At 46.9% G+C, this 21,587-nt stretch overlaps 1 protein-coding gene across 5 annotated transcripts in view; it reads left to right on the top strand.

Annotated features, from left to right (window-relative positions):
• Positions 1-21,587, top strand: part of SHROOM2 (shroom family member 2) — a 135,276-nt gene that overhangs the window by 24,602 nt on the left and 89,087 nt on the right. The window contains exon 2 of one of the 5 annotated variants that reach the window (XM_057718024.1): positions 18,076-18,194. The exons of the other annotated variants lie outside the window; for them this stretch is intronic. Within the exon in view, the coding sequence (XP_057574007.1) occupies positions 18,114-18,194 (81 nt within the window). The 5' untranslated portion in view covers positions 18,076-18,113. The remainder of the gene's footprint in view (positions 1-18,075; positions 18,195-21,587) is intronic. 5 annotated transcript variants of the gene reach the window in all.

The raw sequence follows: 21,587 nt of genomic DNA, 5'->3' as shown, positions 1-21,587 counted from the left end.
AAAGAGATCCTTGCTGGGTAGAGTATTCTTGGTTATAGGTTCTTCCCTTTCATCACTTTAAATATATCGTGCCACTCCCTTCTGGCTTGCAGAGTTTCTGCTGAGAGATCAGCTTTTACCCTCATGGGAGGTCCCTTGTATGTTATTTGTCGTTTTTCCCTTGTTGCTTTTAGTAACTTTTCTCTGTCTTTAATTTTTGTCAATTTGACTACTCTATGTCTTGGCGTGTTTCACCTTGGGTTTATCCTGTCTGGGACTCTCTGCACTTCCTGGACTTGAATAGTTATTTCCTTTCCCATGTTAGGGAAGTTTTCAACTGTAGTCTCTTCCAGTATTTTCTCGGGTCCTTTCTCTCTCTCGTCTCCTTCTGGGACCCCTAGAATGCGAATGTTGGTGTGTTTAACATTGTCCCAGAGGCCTCTTAGGCTGTCTTCAGTTCTTTTCATTCTTTTTTCTTTATTCTTTTCCACATCAGTGATTATCACCATTCTGTCTTCCAGGTCACTTATTCGCCCTTCTGCCTCAGTTAATTTGCTGTTGGTTCCTTCTAGTGTATTTTTCATGTCAGTTATTGTGTGGCATATCTCTGTTTGTTTGTTCTTTAATTCTTCTAGGTCTTTGGTAAACTTTTCGATCTTTGCATCCAGTCTTTTTTCAAAGTCCTGGATCATCTTCACCATCGTTATTCTGAATTCTTTTTCTGCAGGGGTGCCTATCTCCTCTTCATTTCGTTGTTTTTCTGGGGCTTTATCCTGTCCCTTCATCTGGTACAAAGTCCTCTGCTTTTTCATTTTCTCTATCTTTCTGTGGCTGTGGTGTTCAGTTCCACAAGATGAAATACTGCAGATACTGCTTGATACTGCTGTCTGCTCTCTTGTGGAGGAAGCTATGCTTCCTGATGGGAGGGACTTGGGGCTGTTTCTTTTAAAAAAAAAATAATGCAAATGACACAGAATCATATAGTTACTTCAAAGAGTCCTAAAAACAATGGCAGTGGATATTGATTAAAAAAAAAATTATTCCAGCCCAATATTTCAGATTTGTGCAAAATAGATGGAGACTTATCTCCTTTGAGTATCTTTATTAATGGCACTTTTCCCAGTTATAGATTTGTGAGCTGGCAATGTGATATTATAGGGTGATATTTGGGTTTTTTTAAAGACTTTATTTCAAAAGTTTTAATTTTGTTTGGCTGCACCATGCAGTATGCGTGAGCTTAGTTCCTCAACCAGGGATTGAACCTGTGTCCCCTGCATTGGGAGCTCAGAGTCTTAACCACTGGACCGCCAGGGAAGTTCTAAGACTTTACTTTTTAGATGTTTTAAATTGACAATGCCATGGAGAGAAAGGTACAGAGATCCCCCCCCCCCCAGCCTTCCCCCCATTATCAACTTCTTCCACACTTGTTACCAAGGATGAAGCTACACTTACGCATCATTGTTACCAAGTCTGTAGTTTACATGGGCGTTTACTCTTGGTGTGGTACATTCTACAGGTTTGGACGACTATATAATGACATATCCATCATTATAATATACAGAGTGTTTTCACTGCCCTAAAAATCCTCTGTGCTCCACCCCTTCATCTCCTCACTCATCTTTGACTGTATGCGCAGTTGAGCCTTTTCCAGAATGTCCTATAGTTGGTTTATTTATTACCACCTTGCGGCATGTGGGGTCTTAGTTCCCCAACCAGGGATGGAACCCGTGTCCCCTGCAGTGGAAGCACAGAGTCCTAAACACTGGACCGCCAGCTAAGTCCCCAGAATGTCCTATAGCTGGAATCATACAGAATGTAGCATTTTCAGATTGGCTTCTTTTACATAGTAACATGCATGAAGGTTTCTCCATGTCTTTTCATCTCTTCATAGCTCATTTTCGTTTGGTGCTGTGGAGTAGAAAATTGTTTCTTACAGAATGAAATTTTGATCCCATCCCCCCCGCCCCATTTGTCCTCCTGCTTCCTTCCTGGATTGCTGAGCAGCTTCTGTCCTGTGTTCGGTAGGTCCTGTACAATGCCTTTGGAAACGATATCACTTGGTGAGTGTTTATTATGTAGCAAATTCTTTGCTAAGTATAGGATGTGAATTATCTGTTTGATTCCTCCACAGAGCTTAGCTAGATACTGTTACTCCTACTGCTAAATGAGGAGGCTGGAATGTGAAGACCTTAAGTAGTCCACAACTATGAGCCAGTAATTAGTGGATGCAGATCTAGGCTCTTGCATTCCAGGTCCTATGTGCTTTGCACCCACATGGTCTCTGATCCCAGAGTATGTGTTTGAATGTTGTCATGTGTGCGGTCTCCAGCAGGGTAGGGCTGCCAGCTGAGGAGTCCCGGAGGACACCACTTGGTATTCTTGACTGTCTTTGAAACATTGTTGAGAGTTGCTGTTGGTATTGAACAAGAGTCAGGGCAGAAAATACTCTTCTATTTGCTGAAACTCTGCTGTAAGAAGTTTATATTTCTAGCTGAGATAGGAAGTTTGTTCCTGTCCTTTAAATCATGTCTTGTTTTGTTTGAGTGTTGCTAGGTGAAATTAGCTCTTGTCTTAAAAAAGGACAACTGAGGACTTTCTTGGGCACCTCTTCCTGCACCTTCTCTGTGGCTCTGTCCTCTCTTGTCCCTACTAGCTAGTGGTTGTCTCTTATCCGTCTGTATGTCCAGTCCCTTGGGAACCTTCCTTTCCTGCGTGGTGAGCCTGGGTTCTGGATGCCCGCTGGGCCCTCCTGCCCCTCCGCCCCGCTCCCCACAGTTTGTCGCGCTCTCTACCCTCAATGCCGTCCCAGGGGCTAATAGACGTAGAGATGGCTTGAGCTTTGCATCATGTGTGGGCAAGTTGGTGCTGGAAGGGGCCGGATTAGAGAAGATCCCCCGGGACAGTGGAGGGGGGTAAGGGAGGAGGTGAGGGAAGAAAGGGACAGGTGGATGGAGAGGATCGGGTGTGAGCACCAACGGAGAGGAGAAGCTAGAAACGATGGGATGACAGCGGTCCAGCCTTGGCGTATGAAGGCGCCCCCAAGGAACCTCGTCTCTGCGCTGGTGGGACACTTCCTAGCTGCCTGCCTTCTCATTCACCCTGCAAATTCCCAAGTGATGTGGGCGGTTTCCCCGAAAGGAGGCCTTGGAGCCTCTTGGGAAGGAGTCAGGACCAGCATCGTCTGGGAAGGAAAGGGAGCCCCAGGACAGAGGGGTGAGTGTGGTGGGCATGACCGCCACATCAGAGCCGAGCAGAAACGGCCCCACACATACACCCTCCCCCCAGGCACACACAGGAACATGCTGCCCGTGGCCGCAGAGCCCGTCCCCAGGTTCCTGTGCTGAGCCATCCCTGGTGCCCGGCCGGTGGGGGAGGGGTGAGCACACTGCCTGCCTGCTCACTGGCCTGCAGCTCATGGGGAACGTCACCTTCACCCCAGAGTTGCCCTGAAACTTCAGGAGCATCTGTCGCGCCAGGAGGCTCCCTTAGAAGGTGCAGGCTGGTGTGTCCTCCTCAGCCACTCGAGGTCGTCGTCCCTGTTCATCCTGACGGATGCCCACACATAATCTTGCAGAGAGGTTTTTGTCCTTACGGAAAGCAGGTTTTATCCTGTTAACCCTAGTAATGGCTCGCTGATGGAAACAACGGCAGTACCAATATTTACTGTAAATACGGTGACCTAATACTTTCATTTCAAAACTTGGAGTCGGGAAACTTAAAGCGTGGCTCCTCTGTTTTTTCCCCCGGCAGGTGACCTCACGTAAAACATCTGATTTATACTTCGTGGTTGCTCAGAAGACCAGAAGCCCTTAGGGAGGAGGGGTGGGATGTGTAGGTGGCGCATAACTTCTGGGCATCCATCTGTCTCTCTCTGCACTTCTGCCCCTCTCCTCCTCTCCTCCTCCTGGGTCCCAGTTCCTTCATCCCTCCCCTCCCCTCCCCTCCCCTCCCCTCCCCTCCCCTCCCCTCCCCTCCCCTCCCCTCCCCTCCCCTCCCCTCCCCTCCCCTCCCCTCCCCTCCCTTCCCTTCCCACAGGTGAGCTCAGGTAAAGTGTCTCACCACTGGCCTCCATTTCCTCATCTGTAAAATGGGTGGGAAACCCTCCCTGTGGCCTTGTTTCCAGAACCTGCAGGGCCTGATGTGTTGCCTGACCTTTAGGCAGTGCTCAGCAGGTCGGAGCCCGGAATTATGAGGAACGCCTGTGACCCTCGTTTGTGAGTCTGGAATGTCTGTCTTCCCTCTGTGCTGGCCTTTGCCAGGCCATCTCCTCCCTTGCGGGCTTGTCTCCCTCCTCGTCTTCCTCTCTTCCCCCCTCCTCCCCCCTCTTCCCCCCTCCTCCCCCTCCCTTTTCTTTCTTCTGTAGCTTTGTGTAGGTATGTCATTTCCATACTCTCCAATTCACCCATTTCAAGTGTCCAGTCCCGTGACTTTCAGTGAAGTCAGAGCTGGGCATCCATTCCCACCATCCAGTGTTTCAGAACCTTTCCGTCACCCGAAAAAGATCCTTTGTAACCATTCAGTCGTCACTCCCTGGTCCCACCCCAGCCCCAGGCAATGACGAATCTCCTCTGTGTCACTCTGGATTTGCCTATTGCGGACATTTCCTGTAAATGGATTCATGCCCTCTGTGGCCTTTGGTGTCTGGCTTCATTCCCTCAGGATAACTTTGTAAAGGTTCCTCCTGTGGCAGTAATTCATTCCTGTTTCTTGCTGAACACTAGTCCCTTGTGCGGACAGACTGCATTTGTTCATTCGTTTTCATCAGCTGGGGGGTATTTTTGCGCGTTCCCGTGCGTGCCCTGTCTGTCCATGTGGGCGCGTCCCCGCCTCCTGTGGGCACCCGGGGGAGGTGGCCAGGCTCTGTGGCCAGGAGGAGGCAGGTCGCTTCAGTTCTCAGACTATCAATTCCATCACTTGTAAGCAGGGCTTTTAAAAAATGTCATAGGCTTGTTAGGAAAATCTAATAAGCCAAATATTTGAAAAATGTGTTTCATGTCTTCTCTGTCTGACCTCAGGAAGTACCTCTGAATTCCTGTAATGTGGAGAAAAATCCCCAGCTTCATCAAACTGACAGCTAAATGGAGAAAAGCTTCGGGAGGCATCTTTAGCACGTCATTTTTCTTAAGATAAAGTGTGTAGCGTGCACATGTCCGGTCTTGCCTCCTGCAAGTGTGGAATGCGTACGTCTGTAGAGGCGAGTATTAGGGTGTCTGGGGGCGGTGGGCTGCACCCCGAGACCAAATGACTCATGCTGTGTTGTTCTGCCCTCTCTGTGGAGTAGAGTGGGCGCCAGGTAGTCACTGACGCAGTGTCCTGTGTCCAGGTCCTCCTTCATGGGGTCAGCAAGTCCCCCCGTGGGTCTGGCTCTGCAGTCAGTGCCCAGCTCAGGACAGTGGGTCGCACTTGCCCTGTGTTGTGGATCTGGGCTATGGGGGGCACAGTTTGTCAGTAGAAGCGCGGAAACTGGGTGGTGCTGTGCACTTGCTTGGGGAGTGGGGGTGCTGAGGGGTCGGGGTTGGAGTGTGGGGTTGTCTGGAGCTGGCCTCATACTCACCTCCACAGTGGCTGCTAGCTGCTCTTAGTGTGTGTCGTCATGGTCTGCATGACTCAGACAAGCCTGGGGGTGTCCGAGTCCTGCAGCATGGATCTGGTCTTGACCACTGAGGAAGGGGTTGGAGCAATTTGCCTGTTTCCAAGTGTCTGGAAGAGCAAGCAACTCACCATAGAGCATCCTTTGTTTCTTCTCAAAACTTTTATAGCAAGTGTAGTGCAAACCTAAGCCCTCTAGAGTTAAAACAAACAAGCCAAAAGGAAATAAAGTCTTAGAGAATGATAACACGACCTCCCCATCCTGCCTCAGTGTAGTTTGGAAAACACCTGCCAGTGATGGTCAGAGAGGGAGAGGGCCGGCACTTTCTCCACAAGCCTCAGCTCCGTGACCTGTGCGGGAGAGCAGTTATCTGCTGAGATGCAACACAAGTCTTCCGTGGAGAGAAACGGGAGACCGAACCGAGGGCAGGATGCTTGGAATTGGCAGCGTCATTTTCTTGACTGAAATTTCACCAGGTGGCTCTCTGTGTTGAGATAGATGACATTGGGCAGTATTAGGTTACACCTAATATTAATGATTTCTGTCACTTCCCTTAGTGTGCTTGAGGCCAACAGCCATTGCCTGTCCTGTGGACCAGTGGGTATTGGGTTTCCATAACAATGAGGGGGCACGGGGGAGGGTTTCTGCTGCTCACCTCCTGTGGTTTGGGTGCAGTGTATTCAAGTGGTGGGTCTCCTGCTCTTGTCACTCACGTTTCCTTGCTGCGGTCTGGAAACTGGCCAGAAAGGAAACCTTGTGTGTTCATCCAAAGCTCAAGATCTCCCCACCCCCCTGCCCCGCCCCGACCCTCCGGAAAACAAGTGACTGAGGGTGAGTCTTTGAAAACCACGGCTGGTACTCCTAGGGCCTTGTGCTTCCTAACTGCGTTTACAACTCAACCGCCAGGCCTTGCAAACGCCCTTTGAGAGGAATTCTTTTAAAAGGTTTTAAGTGGACTTCCCCAGGGGCCTGGTGGTTAGGATTCCACGGCTTCCACTGCCATGGCCCAGGTTCAGCCCCCGGTGGGGGAACTGAGATCCTGCAAGCTGCAGAGTGCGGCCAAAAATAAAAAATAAAAAATAAAAATAAAATGCTTTAAAGAATAGAATTCAGTTGAATGATTCAGTGAGGTTCAGACTTTTTGTTTTGCTTTGACATATATATATATTTATATACACACGTGTATATATGTGTGCACTATACGTGTATATATATGTGTAAGATACACACATAAACATTTCTGAGACCAGCACCATTGAAGAGTAAGCAGCAGCCATCGCCCCGAAAGTGTCCTCGTGCTGCACCTTTGGAATCTCTCCTTCCAGCCTCGTCGCCCAGCCCTGGCACCACTCTGCTTTCTGCCACTGTGGGTCCGTGTGCATGTTCTCCAGTTTCATATACGTGGACTTTGTGGTCGGTACTCATTCCTGTCTGACTGGTCTCAGTAATCGTTTTGAGATTCACGCAGGTTGATGAACATACCAATAGTTCATTCCTCTTCTTGGCTGAGTGGTACTGCACTGGCATATTGTGAGTTACACGCGGGTGGAAATAGTATCTTTTAATATTCAAGCCTACTTTTCAGAAACAGTTCAAAGGAGAGCTAACGAGGAGAACAGAGCTAACTTCCCTTGTCTGTGAAGGCTGCCATCCTGGCTGAATGGAGAGACACGTGCGTCTGTCTCTTCCCATTCCTGAGTTTATTCCCAGTGCCATGAGCTCTAACTTCAGCCTTGACTCAACCTTCCAAGTTTAGACAAGATCTGTTTTCTACATGTTGGAGGTCATTAGATAGAAATCTTCAGCAAGAGAACATTGGAAGGTTTTTAGGTAATTCCTAAGGGGTGTGATGTCAGTTTGGGAGGAGAAAGCAGTTCTTCACAAGGCCTCGCACACCTGCTTTAGTGCGTCATTCCAAGCCCTGCTATACGAGTATCTTTTTTAAAAAATTAAAAGAATGTCTGTAGATATACTTAAAGGCAGTCTTTCATAAAGAAAATACTGCAAATTGAACTCCTGTATGTAGTTGACGCCTATCTTAAATTCTTGTGACTGTCCTATGTTAGAAAACAAAAATTTGAACCTCAGGGTTAAAATCTGCTGTTCTCATGGTTGCTAAGTGAAAACAGATTCAGAATTCTATGCAGGTATTCAGCCCATGGAATATTCTGCAGCAATTCAAGCTGCTATTTATGAGGAATTTATAGGAGGGCAGATGCTTGTAACTTAATATAAAGTTGAATATGCAATGTAGAAAGAGCAAAAGAGAATTGAGAGTACAGCAAGATGTTATGTGTTTGTCTTTTGGTTGTAGAATATCAGTGAGTTCCCTCCCTCCATTTCCTTATACTTTTATGTAATTTAAAACTTTTCTTTAGTGAATATTTATTTATTTATTTTTTAAATTTTATTATTTTTTTGGGGGTACACCAGGTTCAATCATCTGTTTTTATGTGAATATTTATTTTTAAGAAGGCAGGTGAGTGTTGTATACAACCTGCATTGCAAACCTGGGCTTTCCCAACTAGGGTTACTGCAGACTGAAAGATGCGCTCTCTTTAAAAGTGATTATGGTAAACTATGTATGCAAAGGTTTTTATAATGCAGAAAATATTACCGTATAAATTATCGTGCCTGCCTTTGATGTGTTTGCTGCCTTCTCCCTTGAGCTTATGTAATAAATGATGAAAACCCTGTAGAGGTTCCAGCTGGGGCCGCTGTGAATCCCTAGGAAGGGAAAGAGGAGCTGACAGGAGAGAAGAAGCTGGGAGAGATAGTGGAGTAACAGTAGCTTTTTCTTCCTCTGGTCTGCTGTGTGCCACACGCAGGATGCTCACTGCATCCTCCCTTGCCTGACAGTTAGTATTCCCTCTCCTTGCCCGAGGTCACGCAGCTCAGCAAGGGCGCTGATGGTTGAGTCTGCATTGTTCCAGTCTCTCTTAGAGGCGTTGCAGGGTACTCCCCAGCAGTTACTCACCATGAGCTACGGGCAAAAATGAGCTACAGAATTGAATCCTATGTCCTGATGCCGTGCGCTGTGTATGTGTCTGCCTGGTATTGTAACTTGGCAACTTTTTTTTTTTTTCTGGCTGTGCTCTGTGGCACGTGGGATCTTATTTCCCCAGCCAGCGATCGAACCGAGTCCCTTGCATTGGAACTGCGGGGTCTTAACTGCTGGACCTCCGGGGAAGTCCCGGCAACTTCTTTAACAATCATTCTGTGTTGTAAATTTCTCTTATTTATGACTTCCTGAGATTCTTTCAGTTCTTGTTAAAGCAACATAAATTTAGGGAATTTGGACCTTTTTCCTCTTAACCTAGTGTTCTACTTAATGATTGATATGTCTTTTATTTAAAGGAATTCTTGAAGGTCCATGTGGGATTCCAAGCAATTTCTGAAATACATTCATACTTTTCTGTTGAACTGTGGCAGCCTGTCCTAGGGCCCTCGGGAGGGAATTCAGCTGCTGGGCATGCAGTGGCTGGATGACTTTTATTTATTTATTTAAAATTTAATTACTTTATTGGCTGTGTTGAGTCTTCGTTGCTGCACATGGGCTTTCTCTAGTTGCGGCAAGTGGGGGCTACTCTTTGTTGTGGTGTGTGGGCTTCTCATTGCAGTGGCTTCTCTTATTGTGGAGCAGGGCTCTAGGCACGTGGGCTTCAGTAGTTGCGGCACACAGGGTCAATAGTTGTGGCTTATGGGCACTAGAGCACAGGCTCAGTAGCTGTAATGCACGGGCTTAGTTGCTCCATGGCATGTGGGATCTTCCTGGAGCAGGGATGAAACCTGCGTCTCCTGCATTGGCAGGCGGATTCTTAACCACTGCGCCACCTAGGAAGTCCCTGGGTGACTCTTACTCCTAATTTGTAAGTATGGTGGCCCTTTGGGGGCAGTGGAGGCCCCCTCCTGTCCCTGAGTGTGAAGGCAGCACGTAATCTGATAGCACCCAGGCCTTTGGTTCCCTCAGAGCTTTCCAGGGGCTCTCGCTGCTCTCACACAGTTATGTGGAAGGCTGGGGGAGCCGGGCAGGATTCAGCCTGGTCCTTTGGTTTCCTCAGAGATGCTGTCTCACATTCCATGCCAGCGCCACCTGGGGGTGGGGAGGGTGGGGGGGAGGCGGTGGCGGAGGGCGGGAGGCCTGGTCTGTCACTCCCTCACATTTTCCGTCCCTCCCGCCTTTCCTGGAGGTGTGGTGGGGTCTGTCTTGGGTGGGATGTAAAGAAAGCTGGGGTTTGTCCCAGGTGCTTCCAGCGTGCCCTTCTCTGACACTGTCCCGCCCATCAGATGGCCCATGTGCCGGTCACCGCGCAGGGGCTCGGAATCCAGTTGGGTGGTCCAGGAGGTCTGCAGACCCTGTCGCAGGCAGTCTCAGTCCTTGTGGCGTGCGGGCTTCGTTGCTCTGTGGCATGTGGGATCTTCCTGGAGCAGGGATGGAACCCGTGTCCCCTGCATTGGCAAGTGGATTCTTAACCACTGCGGCACCAGGGACGTCCGTCTCTTATGTCTTTGAAATAGTTGGCACCCTCTATTTTTTTTTAACTTACATATTTTTGGTAGTATAACTTGCATTCAGAAAAGTGACCCCAAAATGATGAACACTGGGATGAATTTTCATGGTATGAATACAGCTGTGTAACCTACTGCAGATCAAGAAACAGAACATTCCTGTGTCTGTTCTAGGAGTGTTCTGGTCTCTCAGAGGTGCCCTTGAGTCTCTGCACCAAGATACTGTTATCTTGAACTTTCACACCACAGATTAGCCCCATTTGACTTTTATGTAAATGGATTAATGTACTGATTCATGTCTAGCGTTTTTTCACTCCATCTTACGAATGTGACAGTCACTCCTGTTATTGTTGGTGGCAGCCGTAGCCCATTTTCTTTGCTGAACCTCAGTGTTGCTTTTTCTAAGGGCACTTTTGGAAATTCCTAGTGGTTTTGAGCTAGTTCTGGTCCCTTCTCATCCTTCCAGAGACGAGCCATCTTGAACACAGATTGGGCATCTGTGCTGCCTCCGAGCCTGTGCCTGGCTGCTCTGCGGTTGGGATCTGCCTTCCAGAAATTTCATTGTTTTCCCACAGCCACTGGGTAACTGTTCAGTAGAGCCTTGGGGATTGCGCGAGCGGCTTCTGGGTTTCACTTCCTGTTCGGCACACCTGAAGGTTGTAAAGGTTTGGAGGTGGTGGGCTCTTAGAGTCGGAATCTGCACTCCAGGGCAGGTCGACTTCGCACAGTTAATAAAGGGTTGTCCAGCTGCCAGAAGCTCACCTTGGATCTGTTTTCCTCATTTGGGTTTCTTGAGGCTGTGAACCGTGTTTATGTGTCTATGCTTGTCTCAGCTTCCGGCTCAGTATCCGTGAAGCCAGAGGAATCTCCTCATAGAGTAAGCCTGGCGAGCCAGAGTGGTAGCGTTCGAACCCAAGGGCAAGGGATGGGACCTTGACATCATACATCCATCTCCGGGCCTGTCTTTGGTCAGGGCTACGGTTTGACCAAGAGATGGTGCGCGGGGAGTGAGGGTCGTGTTGGGGGCTTTCGGGGGTGCATCCTGGTCTGCAGGGTGAGAATGCTGTTTCATAAGCTGTCTTCTGCAGCGAGGGAGCATGGCGTGGTGAAATGCTGGCTGCACCGCAGGACGGTAGGATTTCTGCTGAGGAAGGGGTCACAATAGCTGTGTGAGCCCAGACGTGGCCGGAACATAGCAACATACTGCGGAGGTTTTCAGCACAGATGAACATAGGAGACACACGTCCTGGGGGCATCCACATGAGTAGAAATCCTGTGAAAAGGAGAACGGGTTGGCTAGAGGAAAACTGATCCAATGTGCAGTTGTATTAAAGGTGTTGTTCCTAGGAAGTCCACAGGGCGAGGCGTGGCCAGTCCTGAAATGAGTGCTAGCTGGGATTTATTCTAATCGGTGTGCTCACCCTCACCAGTGATTGGGGAACCTGCTTGTGCTAACTTTAGTGTGTAAACTGCTGTAACACGGTCGACTTTTCCACGTTTCCAGTGTTGCCTTGTGCTTTCTAAAGGTTTCTTCCTTTCGACTTACTCATATCTCCAGTGACTTTGTCATTTTAAAAATAGTTTTTCTCTTTCATCTTCGGTATCTGTAGCTGCATTTCTCCTTGCCCACAGTGCAGAAAAGGGGTGGAAGGAGGAGTATGTTACGGATTTGAAAGGCTTTTGTTCTAAAGAGGTTAATACCACCCAGGCCTTGGAGCGTATGTTGTGAGGGTTATAGATGTACGAATCCACATTTTGTGAGCTGAATTCAAGATCGCTTTGGGTGATCCTGCCTGCCTTTGTCTTTGACCCTGACTTTTGAAATATGTTTGTTATAGTTCTTGAATTTAAAAGGATTTTCAAGATGCTTGTCAAAATGCTTGGAACAAGGCTTGCTCGTTGGTTCTGAGTACACTGGGAGTCAGATGACAGGGTACTTGCTCAGTCATATGTGGCTTGGTGTATATGTTCAGAAAATAGTTGACAGACTTCCCTGGTGGTGCAGTGGTTAAGAATCCGCCTGCCCATGCAGGGGACATGGGTTCCAGCCCTGGTCCAGGAAGATCCCACATGCCACGGAGCACCTAAGCCCGTGTGCCACAACTATTGAGCCTGCACTCTAGAGCCCACGAGCCACAATTACTGAGCCCACGTGCCGCAACTACTGAAGCCTGCACGCCTATAGCCGTGCTCTGCCACAAGAGAAGCCACCGTAATAAGAAGCCCACGCACCACAATGAAGAGTAGTCCCCCCTCCACAACTAGAGAAAGCCCGCGCACAGCAACGGAGACCCAACGCAGCCAAAAATAAATAAATAAATAATAACAACCTTTAAAAAAAAAAAAGAAAGAAGATAGTTGAGCCCTTCCTTCCCACAAGCCAGGTTCTGTGCTGGGAGTTTTGGGGAGACTTCCAGGAAGAGGACTTGCTTATGAAGTGGATTTATCTTCACAAAGCCACCTTAGTTCACAAGTTGTGTCCTGAACTCAGCGATAGCCTAGTATTCCACAGTTGACAATCAGTAAGTTTGTTTTAGGAGTCAACCCAAAGCAGACTTTAGTTTTATTGACCTCAAGGGATTGTTCATTTTAAAATTGCCCATTAAATTATATACTCAGATGAGCATATGGTTAAAAATCTCATACCATAGAGACATCTGATAATTCCGATAAGTGCAGAGGGACAGCACATCTAATTCCGAGGGTTTTGTGGGAGTGAAGGAGATACATTCACATTGGTGAAGCATTGTTGATGTTACTGTCTGGTTGTCAATCGGGATGGAAGATATACTTGCTTATTATGAAAGCTGAGTGCCTTTCATGGTGTGGATTTAAAGCCTAGCTCTGTGTCTGCCTCGAATGGCGGCAGAGAGAAGGGCACTGCATTCCATGTGCTTCAGCTCCCCCTCTGTGTTTCTTTGGACCACTGTAACTTGATTTTTACCCCACGGGCTGAGGTGCTGACAGTCTGCTGAGCGTCTCTGGCAGCAAACAGACTGCATCAGTAGAACTTGGGTAGGCATTCTTCTAAGACTTTTTTTTTTTAATTTTTTTTATTTTTTTTATTTTTTTGGGGGGGGTACACCAGGTTCAATCATCTGTTTTTATACAATCTTCTAAGACTTTTTAAAGCGGCTTCAGATTATAAAGTGAGTGAGTGGCCTGCTGACTGGCTGCTGGGTGAGAGTTCACGTCCTCAGAAATGAGTAGTGGACGTTGGTGGGTGTTTGGCTGTCTGGCTCCCTGGAGTACCCCAATTTCTTTATGAAAATCGCTTCCCTATTGTTAAGTCTTGGCTTGGGTGGGGGCCCTACCTGTCCCCATGGCGTTCCAAGGGTCAGCCAGCCAAATCCCTTCGCTTCCTGGTCCCGGAACAACCTGGGTGGCCATGTGATCCCCCCTTTGCCAGTCTTTTTTTTTTTTTTTTTTTTTTTTAATAACTTTTATTGAGATACATTTAACAGACGACAAACTGCATATATTTAGGGTGTACAATTTGGTATCCCAGTCTCCCAGTTCATCCCCCCCCCAACCCTCCCCACTTTCCCCACTTGGTGTCCCTATGTTTGTTCTCTACATCCTTGTCTCTATTTCTGCCTTGCAAACGGGTTGATCTGTACCGTTTTTCTATAGTCCGCATATATGTGTTAATATACGGTATTTGTTTTTCTCTTTCTGATTCACTTCACTCTGTATGGCAGTCTCTAGGTCCATCCATGTCTCTACAAATGTCCCAGTTTCATTCCTTTTTAACTAAGCTTGTGTTTTGAGATAATTTAGATTGACTTGCAGTTGTAAGAACATAGAGAGATGCTGCATACCCTTTACCAGGCTTCTCCCAATGGTGACACCTTGCAAAGCTCTAGCAACAGTATCCCAACCAGGATGTTGATGTGGATACAGTTGAGATACAGACCCTTTCCATCCCAGGAATCCCCCACGTGGCCCCCCTATAGCCATACCCGCTCCCCTCCTGCCCTCATCTCCACCTTAACTAAGCCCTGGCTACTGTTTCTGTAATTGTTTCATTTCAAGAATAAGACATAAATGGAATCAGACAGTATGTCACCTTTGGGGACTGTCTTTTCACAGAGCATAATTCTCTAGAGATTTGTCCACATGTGTGTGTATATCAATAGTTAATTTTATTGCTGAGTCGTGTTCTATAGTGTTCACTCACTGAACGACCTTGGGCCAGTCTTGTCTCAGACTCCTAGGACTTTTATCCTTAGATGGGGAAGGAAGGAAAGAAGGAGGGGGGTTGGAGCACATTCACGCAGCCACCTCCAGGTCCTTGGCATCCCAACCAGCCGGTTTCTGCCCTGGGGCCATTGGTGACTTTCCTTGTACTCTTTGCTCTCTGGAACCTGCTCAGGCAGTTCCCAGTCCTGTGGTTCCCATGATTCCCCACCTCTCTGTAGAAAATTCCACTTTGCCTGTCTCTCGGTTGGAGCCTTAAATGATCCCGAACCTGGTGATTACTTGGTCATTTACGCCCCATCTCGCGCTAACTGGCCGTCCAGGAGGCTGCAGTTCAGAGAAAAGAGTGCAGCGCTGCCGCTCAGATGTGTGAGTTCCTCGCTGGTTCGTGTAGTACTTTCCTCTGAAGTTTGTGTGTGCAGACAGTGCTGTCATCGCAGGCACATGAATAGAGATGTGGCAAGGTACAGAATTGTTTTGCTTCTACTCTGTGGAAACTGCTGCTTCCCCTTTCTGGTGACACTGTGCTCCTTTAGCTTCTCCTTTGGGTTGCCTCCTCTGTACTGCTTTTATAAGGATAAGTTCAGAACCCTGTTCTGTAGTAAAACTCTGTTAATCGGTTGTTGACTGTTTAGCCTGGAATTTTACTTAGAGCCAGGGATGTTCTCTAGGTGAGGAGCATGTGTTTTGCCTGTTCAGTTTCTAATTTTGAATTAACAGGAGTTCACTTTGTCAGACAAGAGGCCTGTCTCTGCCTCATTCTGTTTCTTTCGAGTTAGAGTCCAGCAGAAAGGGCCTGCTCGTGAAAGGCGGGTATCTCGTGAAGTTGATGGAGATGTACAGGAGTGCAGGGCAGGGCAGACTACCAGCTAGCTGAGCCATCCACATCCTTTGGGGGTGGTGAGTGCCCATGAAAAGGCTGTGTGGTAGTCTGTAAAAAACCTGACAGTAGCTTCCAGCAACATATTCAGCTAAAGCTTTGATTACGGAACATTCAGTTAACTAGATTGATTTTCTACACTCTGCTCTTAAGGATCTTCCAGGCTCCTCTCTGCCATGGTGGGGAGCACCAAACGTACGACCTCCTGATGCCTAAACGCTCTGTAGGAGTTGTCCTGCCAAGACCTGTCTAGCTTCTAGCTGGGGTTTGTTTTTTTTGGTGTGTGTGTGTTTGCTTTGGGTTTTGTGTGTGTGTGTGTGTGTAGCATCTGAGGCTTAATTCTTAATGCCACCATCTTGAATTTCCATTTGAACTTGATCTGCTGAAGACTTTCTGTTATACCCAGTCTCCCCTGGGACACGTCATACCTTACTAGTGCACAGATCTGCATGAATTGTAATTTTCAGGAGTGTTGAATTAGAGCCACAATAAAAAACGATTGTAGAATTGCACTTGCAAGACAATTATTTTATTTTGGCTGCGTTGAGTCTTCTTTGCTGCGAGTGGGCTTTCTCTAGCTGTGGCGAGTGGGGGCTGCTCTTCATTGCGGTGCACGGGCTTCTCATTGCAGTGGCTTCTCGTTGCAGAACACAGGCTCTAGGCACAGGCTTTAGTAGTTGCAGCACACGGGCTCAGTCGTTGTGGCTCGTGGGCTCTAGAGTACAGGCTCAGTACTTGTGGCGCATGGGCTTGGTTGCTCCGTGGCATGTGGGATCTTCCCAGACCAGGGATTGAACCTGTGCTCCTTGCATTGGTAGGTGGACTCTTAACCACTACACCACCAGCGAAGTCCTGCAAAAGAATTTTAAATATGCTAATAATCGAGGCTAAAATTACTTGTAGATATATGTTGTTCTAGTGACTTTAGTCAGGAAATGGAAAATTCTCTAAAACACATCGCAAGTTAGAAAATTTTGTAAGAATACTTGTAGATAAAGTTATATTTTTAAAATTAGATACTGATTTCCTAGGATATAGAAAAAAATCATGCAGTAATCATAAGTGCCTTGGGGGAGAATGGTATTTTCTACTGGTGTGTATATATATATATTAGAACACAAGAAGTGTAATTTTTAAAAATTTTATTGGATTATAGATGATTTACAATGTTGTTAGTTTCAGGTGTACAGCAAAGTGATACAGTTGTACATATATAATACATATATTCATTCTTTTTCAGATTCTTTTTCCATATAGGTTATTACAGAATATTGAGTAGAGTTCCCTGTGCTCTACAGTAGGTCCTTGCTGTTTATCCGTTTTATGTATAGTATTTTTCATCTGCTAACCCCATCCTCCAAATCCATCCCTCTCCCACCCCCACTCCCCTTGGCAACCATCAGTCTGTTCTGTCTGTCTGTGAGTCTGTTTCTGTTTCGTGGATAAGTTCATTTGTGTCATATTTGAGATTCCACATCTAAGTGATATCTTATGGTATTTTCGACAGAAGTACTTTTTAATAGCCTGTCATGGGAGATAGCTGCCTCCCTCCTTTTTTGAACACAGTGATAAAAATCCCAAATAGGGATCAGTCCCAGCAGATGAATGTATATTTTGCATTAATTTGTCCCCAAAAGGATGGAATAAAGCACAGGAAATGGAATGAAGGCAGGCTGTGGGCAACTTCAAAAATGGCCTTGCACAGCAGTGTAAAGCAGCTATACTCCAGTGGGAAAAAAAAAAAAGGCGTTGGTGCTGCAGCTTTGCCCTGAGTGTTAACCGCCCCCCCCAATCCTGGAGGAGATGATGGCTCCTTCCCTCCTCCAGGTACGCCAGTCGGGCTCTCATCGTCCGTGCCTGCCTCTGCACACTTCTGCCCACTGTAAACTTGTACGTGATTAACTGTTTTTGCTTGACTGTGAATAATGCCGTCTGCAACCTGGGGAAAAAGTAGACGTGGGCTACTCAGCAAATTCTGACATCCTGATGAAAGGTTGCACACCTCCCTTCCCACGAAGCGCAACCCAAAAGCTCTTTTTTTTTTTTTTTTTTAAAGTTGGACTTACTTAATGCATACCAGAAGCACACATTATAAATGCAATTTATACACATTGTATATAAATAAAAAATAAAAGCAGATATATTGAAGGAACAAATAATGAAAAAGTTACAGCACTTACCAGATTTCAGGACTGCTGTTTTCATTTGTTTTGATCATATTTTAAAATATTTTCCAAAATGTACAGTATTAAACTTTGTGATATGGCACTGAAGGGAATTTGCTTCAAATAAATGCTTCAGATGCCAGTGCTTCAGAAGCAGGAAACATCCTGTAGTTTGTTGTCACACCACAATAAAAATATTAAGTTATTTACCTAAAGCATAAATAAATACAAGTTTCTCCACTATCCAAAAGAAGACAGTTGATTTGAATCCTTCTGTGAGACGAAATGGTGTAAAGAAGCAATTACCTTAAGACCCATCTTGCTGAAGGTGTGCAGGAAGTTAATTGAGCTAAAGCACAGAGCCTCACAGACACTGTTGAAGTCTATGGTGGCTTGATGCTGAGATGCTGGGGGTTGTTCCCGCAGAAGGAACATAGAAAGGGGAGCCACTCTCACTGCTTCGATCAGCTCGCGGCAAAACAAACACTGACCGCTATTTTCACTTTTCACTTTTTTTTTTTTTCCTCGTGAAAGCCAAAATCCTCCTTGTGTTTCTTTCAGTTAGTGAAAACAGGTATTAATGTAGGTCTTTTATGAAAGTGAAATGGCCTAAAGAGAATCTTTGAAAAATAGGGAACCCAAAAGCTCTTGATGTGCTCTGCCTCGGCTGAGGACGGGGCACCACTGTGTCAGAAGAGTGAAGTCATTTTAATACGAGTCTTTTTTTTTTCTTTTTTTCTTTTTTTTTTAAGACTTAAGAATGTTTCCATGTTTTTCCCCGAAGCTGTGAATGAACTCGGGAGAAGTAAACCTAACCTTAAGGAATGACGATTTCGCCTGTGGAAGTTGGCAGCTGAAAAGTCAGCAAAAGGTTTCTGTTTTTTTTTGGTGCAGTCTCGTCATGATTGGAGTAGCTTAAATCTTTTTTTCTTTTAATTGGAGTATAGTTGATTTATAGTGTTGTAATTTCTGCTGTACAGCACAGGGGTTCAGTTATACATATTTACATTCTTTTTCCTATTTTTTTCCATTCTGGTTTATCACAGGATATTGAATATAGTTCCCTGTGCTCTACGGTAGGACCTTGTTGCGTATCCATTCTATATGTAATAGTTTGCGTCTGCTAACCCCAGACTGCCAGTCCATCCCTCCTTCCTGGCAGCCACAAGGAGGAGGTTCTCTGTCTCTATGCCTGTGAGTCTGTTTCGCTTTTGTAGATAAGTTCATTTGTGTCATATTTAAGATTCCACGTATAGGTGACATCATATGATATTTGTCTTTCTTTTACTTCACTTCATATGATCATCTCTAGGTCCATCTGTGTTGCTGCGAATGACATTATTTAGTTTTTTATGGCTGAGTAATATTCCTTTGTGTACATGTACCACATCTTCTGTATCCATTCATCTGTCAGTGGACATTTAGGTTGCTTCCATTTCTTGGCTATTTTAAATAGTGCTGCTGTGAACATAGGAGTGCATGGAGCAGTGTAAATCTTAAGTGTTATTTATTTATTTTTTCTTTCTGTTTTTAGATGACAGAGGAAGGTTACAAGTTAGAAACATAATTTGGCAATTTTGATTTGATTCTAAACTTCGCTTTGGAGAAATAATGTTAGTGTGGAGAGGAGGAATGTGTTCAGAGAGAAACCTGCGTTCATGGAGCCCACTGATTTAAACTCTCTAGATTTTATAAGTATCCAACCCTCACTCCCCTCCTCCATGGTATATTTTGTAAATGCATTATACTCCTCTGGCCAGCCAGCAGTAAGGCGTTGGATGAGGAGAAATGTAGTGACTCAGAGCTGATAGATTTCTCGGGCACATGCAGTATGTCTTGGTCTTAAATAAAAGCATGAGTACAGCAAGACATTATAGGTTTTCGCAGCCTGTTTCTCAGACATGATAGTAAATGATACCCCCTCAGTAGCTTTTGGTTTAGTTTTTCCGTTTTGGCCACTGTGCGTGGCCTGCAGAATCTTAGTTCCCCAAACAGGGATTGAACCTGCGCCCTTGGCAGTAAAACCACAGAGTCCTAACCGCTGGACTGCCAGGGAATTCCCTGAATAATTTTTTAATTAGAAAAGCTGGGACTTCCCTGGTGCTGCAGTGGTTAAGAATCCACCTGCCAATGCCGGGGTCACGGGTTCGATGCCTAGTCCGGGAAGATCCCACATGCCACGGAGCAGCTAAGCCCGTGTGACACAACTACTGAGCCCATGTGCCTAGAGCCCGTGCTCCGCAACAAGAGATAGGCCGCATGCAGCAACAAAGACCCAATGCAGCCAAAAAGAAATTAATTAATTAAAAAGAAAACATTAAAAAAAAAAAAGAAAAGCTAACAAAGTTTCAGTGTTTAAAACTATTTTTGTTTGGTGTTGATTTTTATTTTTAACATTATAAACATTGAAAGGAGAAACGATTTGTGTAGAAAGAATTAGGACTCATTCTAAAGTATGGACGTCTTCTGGATGAATTGGTCCGGTTTTCTAAGGCCCTCGCCCCAGGGCCTGGGGGGTTGCTGCCGCCATCCCCGGCCCCCCTGCACGTCTGCACACCCCGGGCCCCTCCGGGTGGGTCTCTGCCTCACGGCTGCAGGGCAGCTGCCGCATCCACAGCCCATGTCTTTGTTCACAGCCAGAAGCAGGGGGAAAGGGTGGCGCCAGATGTTTCTGCCCCTTTGATGGCAGAGACAAAGGCTTTCCTCAGAAGCCTGCCGCTGACGTCCGCTCCCGGCTCCTGTCAGGACCGTCCCGGCCACGCTCCCTGCGGGGGGAATGTAGCAGCTCCTCCGTGTCTGCACGACTCCAACTCTGGGCAGGGCGGAGCAGAGCCAGCGGCCACCGGGGATGGTCTGATCCTAGTAACGTGAAGGGCAGCACCTCTCATAGATGGAGAATTGGGCCGGAGCGAAGCCCTGAGAGATGGGCTCGTGTGCGGAGGCGAAAAGAGTTCTCGAAGGTAGCCGTGGATTCTGACTGCAGCGAGAAGGCGTGTACGACAGAGCAGAACGGGGTGACCCAGATCACAGGCTGTCCGTTGGGAGTTACACGGATGTGACTTTCCCATGCAATTTTCCTTTTTTGTGGGGGGGAGGGTCTCACCAAGTTTTAAAAGCTCCAAAGAGTGTCAACAATTCAAGGACATAGGGATAGTACCCATGAAAATCCAGATTTCCACCTTCCTAAAAAAACAACAACTGGAAGATCGACTCACACTGGATGTTACTTTCCCCAGGGCTACTTGAAGCCAAGCCTGGGCAGTAGCTGCACCTTCCGAGGGGAGGCCCCTGCCACGGCCCCAGGGTCCCTCTCGAGGGCTGTGTCTTTGCACTCGGGTCCCCTCCCCTCCCCTCTGAGTACTAGTGTGTGCAACCCCAAGGTTCCTGCGTTCCCCACAGTGCTTAGTTGGGCGCTCCGAGCGGGCCTTTGACGTCTGTCTTTGTCCATTTGGGCTGCTTTGTCCATCTGTCTTTGTCCTATAAACAAGAAACATCTATTTTCCAGCCTGGAGGCTGGAAGTCCTAGATCCATCCAGGTGCTGGCAGCTTCAGTGTCCGGTGAGGACCTGCTTCCTGGTCCGGCATCTTCTTGTAACTTCACGTGGTGGAAGGGGTGAGGGAGCTCTCTGGGGGCCTCGTGTATAAAGCACTAACCTCATTCCTGAAGGTTCCACCCTCGTGACCTGGTCACCTCCCAAAGAAGCCCCTGCTTGTACCATCACATTGGGGGTTGGGTGTCAACGTGAATTTGCAGTGCGGCGGGGGGGTGCGGAACACAAGCATTTTGTCTGTGGCAGCATCGCTGAAAAGAGTCTTTCAAAAAGACAGCCCTTGTGATGGGTGAGATCACCCCCGTTTTACCCGATAAAAAGACGAAGGCCTGTGGGGGAGTTCTGACTCACCCAAAGGGAAGGTGAGGTGGCCTTGGCTGGACCAGCCCCTCTGCTGCGTTGCCCAGCGGCAGCCTTATCTAAAGGAACAAACAACGTTTCTTTGAAACAGCAGAAGGCTGGGAACGGCCATTACAAATAAACAGCCGTGTGTCTGACAAGTGGGGACGCTTTGTTCTCGTGTCCAGCAGTTCCTCTTCCTGTTTCTTGGTTGCCTATCAGCTCCTGCAGATGGCTTTTCCACTTTGAAAACTGCAGAATTAAGTCATTCCAGTCATCCCTGTTTAGCTGGTGCCTAAATGTTCCCCCTACTCATTTGCAAAAGATGTTTGAGGAAAAGGTTAGAATTGGGCCAGGTCTGTGTTTCCACACTG

This window comes from Hippopotamus amphibius, chromosome X (assembly GCF_030028045.1).
Source record: "Hippopotamus amphibius kiboko isolate mHipAmp2 chromosome X, mHipAmp2.hap2, whole genome shotgun sequence".
NCBI lineage: Eukaryota > Metazoa > Chordata > Mammalia > Artiodactyla > Hippopotamidae > Hippopotamus > Hippopotamus amphibius.
The sequence above is the reverse complement of the archived record's forward strand: the minus strand, read 5'-3'. Positions and strand labels throughout refer to the sequence as shown.